Source organism: Psittacula echo, assembly GCF_963264785.1.
Source record: "Psittacula echo genome assembly, chromosome: 2".
NCBI lineage: Eukaryota > Metazoa > Chordata > Aves > Psittaciformes > Psittacidae > Psittacula > Psittacula echo.
The window spans coordinates 6,985,574-6,998,203 of record NC_137737.1 but is presented as its reverse complement, the minus strand read 5'-3'; the positions used below and the strand labels follow the sequence as shown (position 1 = coordinate 6,998,203).

General features: G+C 39.3%; 1 protein-coding gene across 1 annotated transcript in view; it reads left to right on the top strand.

Annotated features, from left to right (window-relative positions):
- Nucleotides 1-3,738, top strand: part of NFX1 (nuclear transcription factor, X-box binding 1) — a gene marked incomplete at its 3' end in the record, with an annotated part of 48,265 nt that extends 44,527 nt beyond the window's left edge. Inside the window, exons 23-24 of the mRNA XM_080610733.1 lie at nucleotides 2,489-2,596; nucleotides 3,663-3,738. Of these exons, the coding sequence (XP_080466859.1) occupies nucleotides 2,489-2,596; nucleotides 3,663-3,738 (184 nt within the window). The remainder of the gene's footprint in view (nucleotides 1-2,488; nucleotides 2,597-3,662) is intronic.
- Nucleotides 3,739-12,630: the final 8,892 nt, after the last annotated feature.

The following is a 12,630-nucleotide window of genomic DNA, read 5'->3' as shown; positions in this document are numbered from 1 at the left end:
TATTCTCCTATTTACCTTAGGCTGCTTTTAGTCTTTTCAGGTGGAGCTCTACAATTGAGGTAACTGAAATGATAGTGGGAGCATTTGGCTTTATATGCCAGGCTTGGAGCTAAAGGAGAGGAGGAGTTTTTACTCAGTTTATTAAAGAGGGGAAAATCAGCTGTTCTCAACTGATACTTGCTGTCAGAATGTGCGTATTAAGCGTAATATAATCTTGGAAAAATCTATGGTCAGTGGCAAGTAACTTTTCCTTTCGAATAAGGAGCACTTTCAGTGTTGGGGAAATGAGAAGACTCTTTGAACTGATGATCTGTGTTTTCAGAACTTTGCAGTTCAGTTGAACAGACTGTCATACTTGGTTTAAAACAATACTGAAATGGGGTCAGGGATCACCACTTCATGTTTAGTGGACTTCTGACTTTCCTTGAGGATGTTGTGGAGGTTTTCATCTGTGTTGCCACAATATCACAGGAATTTGCCCCTGTATTTTCAGAACTGATGGAAACAAGATGTGATGGAAATAAGATAAAACTTACTATTTTTTAAGCTCTGAAGTAGAACTGGTGTTCATCTGTGTGCATATTGATGTGAGATTTAAACTGCTTAGGGCTCTGGCAGAGGCGGGGAAAAACATGAATTGCCAAGTATGTGACCAAGCATGGAACTCAACACATTTCTGGAATTACAGCAATACACAGTCTATTGTTTTGCAGCATTTTTTGCTATTCGGAATGTAGTTTTGAAAAGAACAAGATGAACTTGAAAGTAGGAATTTAACGTGATTAGTCAACACAGGAAATCTCACGGTCTGGAGGGTTCTGCTCTGGGAGGAGCTTGTTTAAAAACTCATGAGTAAAGTAAGCAAGGAGGAAACATTATTTAATGATTGACACAGAATCACAATATCATTTTGGTTGGCAAAAGACCCATAAGATCATTGAGTCCAACCTTTAACCTGACCCTGTTAAATCCACCACGAAACCATGCCCTAAGCAACACGTCTATACATCTTTTAAATACTTCTAGGGACAGTGACTCCACCACTTCCCAGGGCAGCCTGTCCCAGTGGTTGACAGGTCTTCCAATAGAAACCATTCAGATAGAGATAGGAAAGTAATCCAGTTTAGTGTACCAGACGTAGTTTGTTCTTAAAATGTCGGTAGCATGTGTTTGGAGGAAAGTACAAGAAAGGTAAGAAAATGGTCTTGCCAAGGTTTAAGAGTTTTAATTTGTTCATCTTTTGTGGGGACAAATAAGCAGAATAAGAAATTGTGAATGGAAAAGATGGTGATAGTAAAGGGGTTTCAGTCTTGTAGTTAAGTCGTAACAGTGGCTGCAAGTTGAAATAAAGTAAGCTCAGTCTTGAAAGTGGCTCATGAATTTATAGGATAATCTGTAGGAAGACATCTTCACAGCCTGTTAGAGATACAGTGTGGTAATTATTTGGATTTTTTTAATAATTTTTTTGTAATTCGATGCCTTTTGGGACCAATCTAGGGCTGGCTTTATTTTGCTTTGTTTTTCTGGGTAGTTTTGGTTTGGGTTTTCTTATTATCCTTCCTCTTTCTCCAGCCAGTTCAGCCTTTGAGCATGGACTGCCATACTGAAGTTGAGTGTGATTCACAGCCAGTATATGCCTAAAGCATACAAATGTACATGCTGAAGTACACTGTCTTCCTGTACTGGGGAAAATACTGCTTTGCACCACAGCCGCAGGGTAGCCCTTGCATTGCAGATGATACAAGCACAAGTGGGGTGATTCATTGTGTGGTCACAAGCACATAATAGACTTACTAGTGTGGAGGGCAGGAACAGCTGATTATTCCTCACCCCAATGCATAGTGTAATTTCTGTGATCTTGTTCACCTGGGCTAGCTGAAAAGGAAGAGGCAGTGTTGTTGCATTGTTCTTGGGATAGTGCTGCTTAGCAGGGCTGCTTTGAGTGCAGAGTGATAAACAAGTTTAATGTGACTTCACTGCCAGAGTTCAAAAACATGTTTCCAAAACATTAGGTAACATGTTGTGAAGATGCAGTGAACTGTGTTCACAGGGTACCAAGTTAAGTAAGTAAGTTGTTGCTTCTGATCTTTTGTCTGTTCTGTGAAAGAAGAGATACACGTTGACCTAGAAAGCAAGTACTGCATCTTTGGTACTTTAATAGTTGATCATGTTGTGCACTTCACATGCAGAAAGGAAGAAGTCTGGGCACCAGCACTCAAATCTAGTAAACTGCTTCTGCATCTTTTATAGACAGCTATCAAGAGACATTTAGAATACTTGCATATCTTGTTCTTGGTAAGAAAAATGGACTTGGCACATTATTGGTGTCCATCATTGGAAAATTAAGTATTTGAGTGGGTGATTTAAGTATACAAGTATGAACTCTGACTCCAGAACAGCTACTTACAAAAATGTAACTCTTTTGCCCTAACTTCTTGATGAATATAATTTCCTATTGAATTAAATAACCTTTCTTTTATTTTCCTAGAGGGAAATCCTTTTGTCCAAGCAATACCTTAACTTCAGTGCTAGATAAAGAAATGCAGAGCAGGCCTCTGGCTCCACCTCCTATTCCTCATTACAAACAAACAGATAAGTAAGGAATTTGTTTTTAAAACGGTGTTCTTCAGTTTTGTGCTGAGTTACTTGAATGTTTCTGAGTTTCATAAAGATTAGATAGTTGGGAAGAGAGGGCTGCTTGGGGGATGTTTTTCACCTTTAACTGTTCTGTGTGAAAGAGTAAGGTCTTACTTGCATAAGATGATTTATTTGGACAGGTAATAAATGTATTTTTCTTGTGTAGATATGACTACACAGTTGGCTAAAGGTGAACTACCGCTTTCCTCAGGTAGTGAAAACTACTCAAGATGGGATATACAAGGTTTCTTGGTCAACAGTCTAATAGAACAGGCTTTACTTTGTATGACCTGCCAGCTTCAGGTACCTGTAGTCATCTCATAGTCATGAATTCTCTTAATGGATGGCTAATTCTTTACCTTTCAGATACATTTTTTTTCTCCCCAAGTTATTTCAGATTAGCATTTGAAATCATGTTCTGTGCAGTACTGCTTGCAGAAGGGAAAAGTTTGATTTTGCAGTAACTATTGCAATAGCTATTGGGTGTTTAAGGTGCTGCTGGAATACAAAGTAGGCTATTCTGAAGAGAAAATGCAAATTGTTTCAGAAGTAAGCATCTAGAGCAAAACACATGCCTAAAATGCCTGCTTACAGTGTAAGTGTGAATGTTGAAAAGGTTGCTATGCCTCATTTCCACTTACTCCTCTGGGATTCCTTTCTTCAGTGACTATAATGAAACAGGTTTATGTGGCAAAATTAATTAAAAAAAGGGATTTAGCCATTCATTTTTAACTACTTGAAGTGAAATTGCTTTAGAAGTGATTAATTCTACAAAATCTTCTGTCTTATGGGGAAAAAAAGTCTTTACAGTGTTTGGATTTGGTATTGCCATGTATTTTTGCTACTCTTGCTTTTAAAAGCAAGCAGATTTGATCGTCAGCTCGCTTCAACTGTGTTTCTTTTCTCTTTCTCTTAAAAGGCCTATCGAACATTTAGTCTTCAGTACAGTATCATTTTTGTAATAAGTATTACCAGTTTTGGGGGTCTTTCCTGTTAAGTAACACCTAATATTCTTATAATTTTAGGACTACTGGAGACAGTGGTTTATCCAAACCATTAAAAGAAGAGCCAATAATTGACTACTTTGATGTCCAGGACTGAACTGGTTGATGTAGAATTATGCTGTAGAAGCGTAGAGGTGAAGACACTAAGTTATTGTGTGAGGCGCTTTTTGGTTTATCTGTCAAATGATCAGTTGTTCAGAATATTCATGATTATACATCTAAAGTTAGGTTGATTGTGATACTTTACAAAGTTCTGCATTTTTACTGTTTATGTAACTGCATAATACCTAACAGTAGTACAGCTTTTTAAATCTGGGTTTGGTGCAATTTTCTATCTAATGTGCTGTCAGAGTGGTGCAGATTTCCATTGATGCCTTTAAAGTGAGAGAACTGGTAATCAAATACATTTTTGGGAGCGGAAAGAACAACGGTAAATCTCAAAAGGTTTATTTTGACTTATGTCGCACAGCTTAAAATGGACCAGAAATAATCTGTGTTAAAAACACTGATGGGAATACTCTTAACATGTTTTCATATTTTATCAATTCACTTTTGTGTTAATGTGGTAAATTTGGGAATTTGAGTTACTCTCCTATATGGAAGGAAATACAAAGCTTAGTCTAAGTGTGAATATATTACGCTGAATGCTCATTAAGTGCTCAGACTTCTTTGGTATCTAAAGATCCAGGACTTGGGAAGGGTGAGGAATTAAGTCCACATTATTATTAACCCACAGCAAACCAACCCAACATCATTCCCCCTCATCCCCCAAAAAAACCCAACACAAGAAAACTGTTAATACTTTGTTATTCAAGATCTTGAACAGAATCATATTTTATATATTCTTTTGATGTTCTATTTGGTTTGATTTGTACTAAGGTATGTTAGCTTGATGGTCTTTGGGGTTTTTTTGCATGGTTTTACTGGGGTTTATATTTTTTTCTGTACTGTGCAAGCTTAAGGTGAATGTGTGAAGTTTGCTTTAAGTATGTTATGAATTTGGAATGGTATTTGTAAAAATTTACAAGACCACCTGTCTTCAACTGTTTGGCAACAGAAGATTTTTGTTTTATGGGAAATGCCATAAACAAAAGTGGATGATGGTTTGAACAGTGAAAGACACCAGAGTGGTCTCCTAGATGGTCGGTTGTTTACAAACGATAAGTTAAAGTAGCTCTCTGGGAGAGGAGATCGTAGGTCTGATCAGAAGAGGTGACTCAGCTCTCAATTTGAGTCCTATCTGTTCACTTAAGGGGTTTTGAATTGACACTGATGCAGTCTGTTTCCTGTTCCTTGTGGCTGGCTACATGTAGCACTAGAGGCGAGTCCGCTGTGCAGCATCAGAGGGTGCTGCTAAAAGGGGCTTAGCATAATGAAGAAGCAGATTTAACAGAAGACTTGTCATCTGTTGTTTATTTTTCAGCTAGCTTACTACGGTGTGTGGGATCTGTTGCCAAGAAAATGGGAAGGCAGTTATCCATGCTTAGATTCCTTTATAGTTATCACATGACCCTGAGCCTTAACTGTGAAGCATTCTGTGGCTACGTTTCATCTTGAACAGCTTGTGAAACATGAAAGAATGAGCAGCAAACTCACAGACTGTATCTGTCCCCAGAATGTTTTGGAAATTAAAATGCATGCTGTTACTGCCCTTTTTTGTTGGAGCTTTTTATTTCACACACAGAAAACAGGCAGTCTTAAATGTTTCTAAATATTTGAAATGCATATACTTCAGGTAAAGAACTTAACCAGAAGGATTCTCAATCCTCAAGAGTTTCATTTGCATGTAGTGGTTTGAATTGGTTTGACCTTTTTTTTTTTTTTTTGTCTCATTTTGTGAACAGGAATGAAAAATAAACTAACATTTTAGTTTTTTATATTGCAACAATTATATTGCCCTTAAATTCTTGAGCAAATTGATGTTTGATTCTGCAAGGTGCACTGCTTTGCTAAGTTCAGCTGCTGAAATAAGTTGCTCAGCATCTTTCCAGGAATGTATTTCCTCAGTCCCTTCCTTGTGAGGACTGTTTTTCCAGTGTGTGCAGACAAGAGCCAGCTCAGGGTGGCTATGTTAACATAGCACTGTTTTCAAGCTAGTATGATATGTTAGGAAGAATGTAGATAGTTGCACTGCAAAGGTAGTTCTAGACAGGAGCTGATGCAGTTGGTATACCACAAGTAGGCGTAACATTACAGAAAATCAAAGTGATTTAGTTGGTAGTAAACAGAATAAAGCTGAACCCTATTAACTTTTCACACAGCTTCACATAGCTAAAACATCACATTTGAACCTGTGATGTGAAATTTAAAACTTAAAATGTTTTAATAGCATTATATTTAGCTCTGTTCTTTGGGATTTTGTCATATGATAGCTGTAACATAAATATGTGAACCTCGGTGAGATGCATTTAAGCAGTCACATATTCTGCCACTGCTTTTGATCAGAAAACCCAGGTAATCTTCAGCTTCTCAAGATGAGACTAACAATTATTACCGAATCTGTTCATACTGAGAAATCATAATTCTTACCACTAAGCCTCTAAACTACATGAATGTTACAATATTTTTATAGACCTCTGTTAAACATCTCTAAATCATGTCTGTTGGAGCATATTTGTAGATATGAAGCAAGTCACATGTTATAGAAACATTTATTTTGAAGTAGATTTTAATAACTTGATTTAAAACATGATACCAGCCATTTACCTAGGAAAGTAATGCCAAAAAAAAAAGTACTGATGTCTTTCCTCCCAGTACACAGTTACATAGCCTTAAGAAGGAACTCAGCGAAGTTTAACAGTGATGCTGTCCTCTCTGTTCTGGTTTGCTTTTGCTGCAGTGTATCTGTAAGTACTAAAGGCTGTAGTTTTGATATCTCTGATAACTCATCTTCGTATTGCACGTGTGCCTCATGGAAGTATTTTTCAAATAGCTATTTTGTAAATCTGAGCTGGCCTTTACACCTTTTATCTAACAGAAAAATGAGTGGATAAAAGATACCTTTGCATCAGTAAAGTCAGTGGCAAAGATCCTGTTGACATCACCAGAAACAAGCCTTCAGCTTCGATATGCCGTGTCACTTTTCCACAGCCCTAAGAATCATATTGTTTCTTGTACATTTATCTGAAAGAAGTACTCTGCAATAAGCATCTTTGGAAACAAATTACGTGATGTCAGTTGGAATTCATGCAACTTCATGAAGTGCTTTTAAAATGGTGTATAAAATAGGCAGATCCTTTGGCATTTGGGCTGTGCTGTTGCCTATCTATATTGTTTAACATGTTTAAAGTGCTCTGAATATTCAGTGCTTGGGTTTAACCTAACATTGTGTAAGATGCTTAAGTAGTCTTCAATACCACTGTTTCTGTGGCAGTTTTGTACAGTACCTGCCGCATAATGAAATGAGCAAAGTAAAATTGTTCTAAACCACTTATTCTTATTTGTTGGAAGTTTTATATTTGACTTGATTTTTTTTCTTTCAAATGACTGGTATAAAATTTCTTTATAAACGTGAAATAATTCCAGGTTGAAAGTGCAGTGCTTTGGGAATTGTTTGGAAACTTTGTCTTGGTGTTCCAAAGTTGGAAGACTGAGATGCGACAAGAGAAAGAAGTAAAGATGTAAATGGAAGTCTAGGAAGTCTTTTTACTCAAATGAAGTGTGATTTCCTGGATTTGAAGTGATTTTTAAATGAATGCTGTAAGAAGAATGGAGCATTTCTCCCTGGGAAATGGAGAATAAGGATTATCTGCTACCTGCTTGGGATTCAGAAGTACAGGAGAGGTGATTATCTGAATAGAAGTGTACATTTTGGTTATCTGAAAAACCCTTTGCTATGTCAGCCTAAATGCTACTTGGCAATAAAATGTATGATTTTAACTTATTGTCCCTTCACTGTTGTTTGCCCACCGTTCAATTGTAATGGTGACTAAAGAAGAGTGCTGTGGTGAGGGTGGTGGTGTAAGGACTAATGTCACTTACAGGTCCCTGTGGGCATTAGGTTTAGTAAATCAGATGACAGACGTTACGAAGTGGTGATGAAAACTTTGCCAACACAGTTCAGTAGATGTCAGGGAGACTCAAACACTTAAAATCAGAAGTTTGAAATTACTCGAACTGCTTCCTCCTGAAACTTCTATAATACCAAGTAATGCATCTCCAACAGCAAAAGCCACTGAAATGAAGAACAGCAGCAAAAATTAGAGTGGCCTGACCTGGTGTGTCAGATGGAGTGCAAGATGGCTCAAAGAAATTCAGGAAATTATGTGAGACTAAAGAGTCCATGAAAGACAACTGGAAACTTTGTGTTTTACTACCTCACCTGCCAGTAAGTTTGGACTTTCTTTTGGGGATATTTTGGAGGATGAAGGTGGCTTGTTGCAGGTATATGAGCACTGCAAACCAGATCTTCATTAGAAATCTGCCTGAAAAAAATACTTGCACTTCAATTCAGGACTGTCATTGACCAGGTGACCAAACATGTCGTTGTTATCTGTATGTGCAAATGGCAGCAGAAGAGACAAATCAGTTCGGCTGTCTGTTCACCTATCTTGTCTGTGTTTGGAAATAGTCATTCAAGTCACAATGTAGTCAACAGTCCCCTACTAGGTTTTCAGGTATTTTAGACTTTGTAGATGTTGAATTCTGTGCAGAGGCCTTGCTACATAACAAATGCTGTTCTCAGCCTGTACTAAAACGTTGAGTTCATAAGATGGTTGATGTGCAAATTTTTGTCTACACACTTGTTATCTAACCATGAACCAGAGTATCAGAGACATTAAATAGGGTATCTTTAGGAGAGCTGTATTTTGGATGCTCTGAGCTCTAGACCAAGTTTCTTAGTCTTTGTCATTTCAGGATATTTGGAGCAAATAGTGCAGCTTCTTGAGCAAAGAGATGTTGTTGCTATCCTGAGAGAAGCCAGGTTCCAGAAGGATCCTGGGAACCTTCGGTGTTAACAGGACATTGTTGCAGGTAGCAACGTGGATCCTTTCAGCTTCCAGCCAAAGGGTAGGTGAGTGTGCCTTTATGTTCAGTGGGTAAAATCTGCTGTACTTCCTTCTGGGGTAGGGTTGTGGTATGGGTGAGGTGCCCTTCTCCAGTCTAGACTTGTCTTGTTCAGCCACCCCATGAGCTGATGTTTCCAGCACTGTATTTTTTTTGAACTCAGGTGTCCAGGTTTACTCATCTGTGGAAAATAGAGGTCTCAGAAAATGGTGTTGCCACTGAAAGGATCTTTTTCGGAGCACAAACCAAGGCCTAGCACCTTTCTCATGTTTCAGGCAATCCTCTGTGAGCTGGTTCAGGCTCCATCATTGTATGATGTTGCCTACTGTTGCCTGCTCTGGAGCTGTCTTTTCAGAAATGGAGGGGAGGGCAAAACATGTTATGTGAAGGGCAACCAAAGATCTCCACAACTTTACTTTTGGTGAAATCATGGTCAGAAACTGACACAGAGTAAATGATTTGGCTTTCTACTGGATCTAGTGGGTGCTTACTTCAGTGTCCACCCTTCTTGCTACATCCGTGTTTATTCCCTTCACATGTAGGAAATTTATTCTAATCAGAGGACGAGAGGGCTTCATTTGTAAAGAGCTATAAGGAAGTAAACTAAACATCACAATCACTGTAAACAAAAACTCATTTTAATAGAACACTTTTTCTATAGTAGGTAGGAACCAAAGGGCTGTCTCTTTTAAAAGAAGGGCTAAGCTTACATGTTTTACTAGGGAGCGTTTTGTATAAATCTCAGCTCTAGGAAATAAAAGGCTGTGGTGAAAACTGAGTAGTGGGATGTCTTGGATAGTTGCCTGTAAAACAATACAGTTGGAAAAGTACATTCTGCTCATTCAAGGCACCTAGAGAGCTTTTTTATTTTAACAAGCAGGTCGAGTTAGATACATCTTAACAGACATTAATAAACACTGTTTCAGGAAGCATTAATTAAAGTCTTCAGTCAGTGCAGTAACTCCTGGGGTAAGTACTCATTTAGATTTCTATTTAAACTCAGTATGTTGGCATCAAATAAATAGGTGCCAAAGTTTCTAATGAAGTATGTGTCTGTGTGACTGCTTAGGAAGGACAGTTCAGCAGCTTCAATCAACGGGTTATACAATTCTAATTAGATGGTATTGAAGTAGGCAGTGATTAAACAGGTATTGGATTGATGCCACCAAAATATCAATGAAATAACTCATTAATGAGTTTTTATTTAAGGTGTATTTCTGGCAACTTGTATCACTCCTTAAATGCCTAAATAATCTTACTTGTTAGCTGACATCTAAGTACCTACTAGGCAATGTATGTAATCACTAAGAAGTAGCTGATAAAATGTCACATGAAATCAATTTTCAGCCTAAATGCGCACAAAGCCATGGACCTAGAATGGAAGAGATGCAACTGTAGAGGCTCGAGCCTACTGTCTAGACAGCAGCTTTATGTAAAAGGATGTGGGGGCAAGCAGGTCAAGGGAAGTGATGACTCCCTCTCTGTGCAGTACTTGTGAATGACTCCTGTAGTCCTGGGACCAGCTGTGGGCTTCCCAGTGCAAGAATGACCTGACTGGACTGAGTCAAACAGGACCACTAAGTTGAGGAGGAGGTAGGAGTTCATGACATACATAGGGGTTAAAGGCACTGGATTTGTTCAGCCTCAAGCTCTGAGCTCTCCTGACAGATTAGCCCAGGAGGTAGTGCACAATGTGTTTGTTGGGTTAAGTACCAGAAGGCTTTCTGGTTTTAAGGTGGACAGGGTGCCAGGTAATAGAATGGAGTTCCAACCTATCAAGGGATAGGAAAAAAAACTAAAGCACTCTGTTCTGTGACAATTTGCCACTTAGAGGGGAAGTTTTGTTCATTCTTAAGACCAGTAAGTATTAAGGAGACCAGTGAATCCTGGTTGATCACTACTTGTCCTCTCATTGTAGGTAGAGGTTTCATTCTGTTCTATTCTTGCAGAGCAGGCAGAGATGGCAGAATATATTCTCTGTTATGCTTTTTAAGATACTGTTTCTTTGGCTCAGCATCACCAGTGATACCTGTAGAACATGGCTTACAAAATACAGGAATGTTTTGACTACTACTGGTAGATCTATTAAGATTGAAGTTCTAAGGCCAGGCACAGTGGTTGCTCAACAGCTTATGCAGTCTTCAAAGCAGGTGAGCCCAATGCTAGAATGTACAAATTTGAACGACTGCTTGTGTCACACATTGTCCCAATGACTTTCTATGTGCTGTGCAGCACAGTAGGATTGTGGCTTGACTGGTGACACTTACAGGCAGTCAATCTCTGCTAGCAGAAGAGACAGCTGTATTGTTTGGATAGACAGGGAGCCCCAGGACAAGTTTCTCACTTGTAGCACTGGAATGAGAGATGAGAGACAGTTGCACTCAACTATCAATCCTGCAAAATGCTTTAGTTTTGCTGCCAAGAGTACTAATATGAGGTAAAGTACATGCTACTACAGTGGTCTGGGCCACCTCTGGGCTGAAAAAGCCAGACCATGGCAGAAGCAGAACTGTATGTTGTACAGAAGTCCTCAGGACATGGTAGTGGGCAATCTAAACTTGAAGGGTTCTTTTAAGAGTTCAAATGAGTCAGGACCGTGAACTAAATTTCAAGGTAAGTTTTAGCGAATGTGGGTTGTGGGGAAGCATCCTTCACCCACAGCTGTGAGAGCTTACAGCAACTTGTAAGACTAGTGATAGTTGGGCTGGAAGCCTATATTCCTGTATCTGGGAACACAACATCTGGCTGATGCTGTAAAAAAAAAAAAGGCAGAAGATTAAGAATGAAATAAAGACTGTACTGGCAGATGATAATTACTGTGGAAGCAGCAAGACCCAGGCTTTGGATGCAGCCTACAGACTAATGGTTTTGGAGACCACTGCTAGGGCTGAAAGACCATGGGTACAAAAAAAACCCAGCTGGGAGGCTTGCAGAGCTGAAGACCATGGTTATTATTGGGTACAGAGTAGACAGTGGAGGGCATAAAAGTGCTGCTGTTGCAGATAATTCTTGGCCCAGCAAACTGGAAAATACTGTTACAACAAAGACTGCTCGTTAGTAAAGCTAAATGCAAAAGTGGTTATTATGAACATCGCTAGAGAGTGTTTATGGCACCCACAAGTACAAACTGCTTTTCTGAGTCTGCTGAGCAGCGGACATGAGCAGGACGTCTCCTGTCCTGCTAGGGCAGACGAGGATCCCCTGGAAGGAACATCCTTGGTACTGCACTCACCCTATAGAACAAGCGGCTGTGCCTGTTGTGAATGTTTACAATAAGCATGTCTGCCAGCACACCCAGGTTCTGAGGGTTCATTTGAAAGTGCAGTGGCTACACCCAAATGCAGCAGAGGAGGTGGAGCAGGAGGCACCTGTGAAGGACATACAGCAATGGTTACAGTGCATCCAGGCGTTTGGAGCTAGGCAGTATGAAGGAGAATAAGATTTGTTAATTCAGGCCAGGTGTCACTACAAGAATTAAATGTTTTAACCACTTGCGTCAGCTGTTTGAACCTGGTGATTACCTTGAGCTCCATCTTGAAGCTGTCAGCATGCACAACCCTTTACAGTCTCCCACTATCAATTTAAGCAGTATGAAAGTAGAGAGAATTTTAGACTGCATCTGTTAAATGACACCGTGGAGAGCTGAAAAAGTGCTTTTAGCATTGCAAATGTGGTGGAATCTCTATGTTTCAGGAATACCAGAGGGAAGGCATAGGTATAACACTGCCTTAAACTCCAGATAATCACAGCTGCAACTCTTCTCCCTCTCTTCCCTGCCCTAACTCAGATCAAGGCTGCACCCATTCCCTAGGTTTTCCAGGTTTACCATTCTCTCAGCTAGACAGCAAGTCACCCTTTTCTGTCCGTTCAAGCCCAAACACATTGTACACAGTTAGGATAATTGGTTTCTCCCACTCCCTTCCTGTGTAATCTTTCTTGTGGGCAGTTTATTCCACCTACGTTCCATTTTTGTCTTATCCAG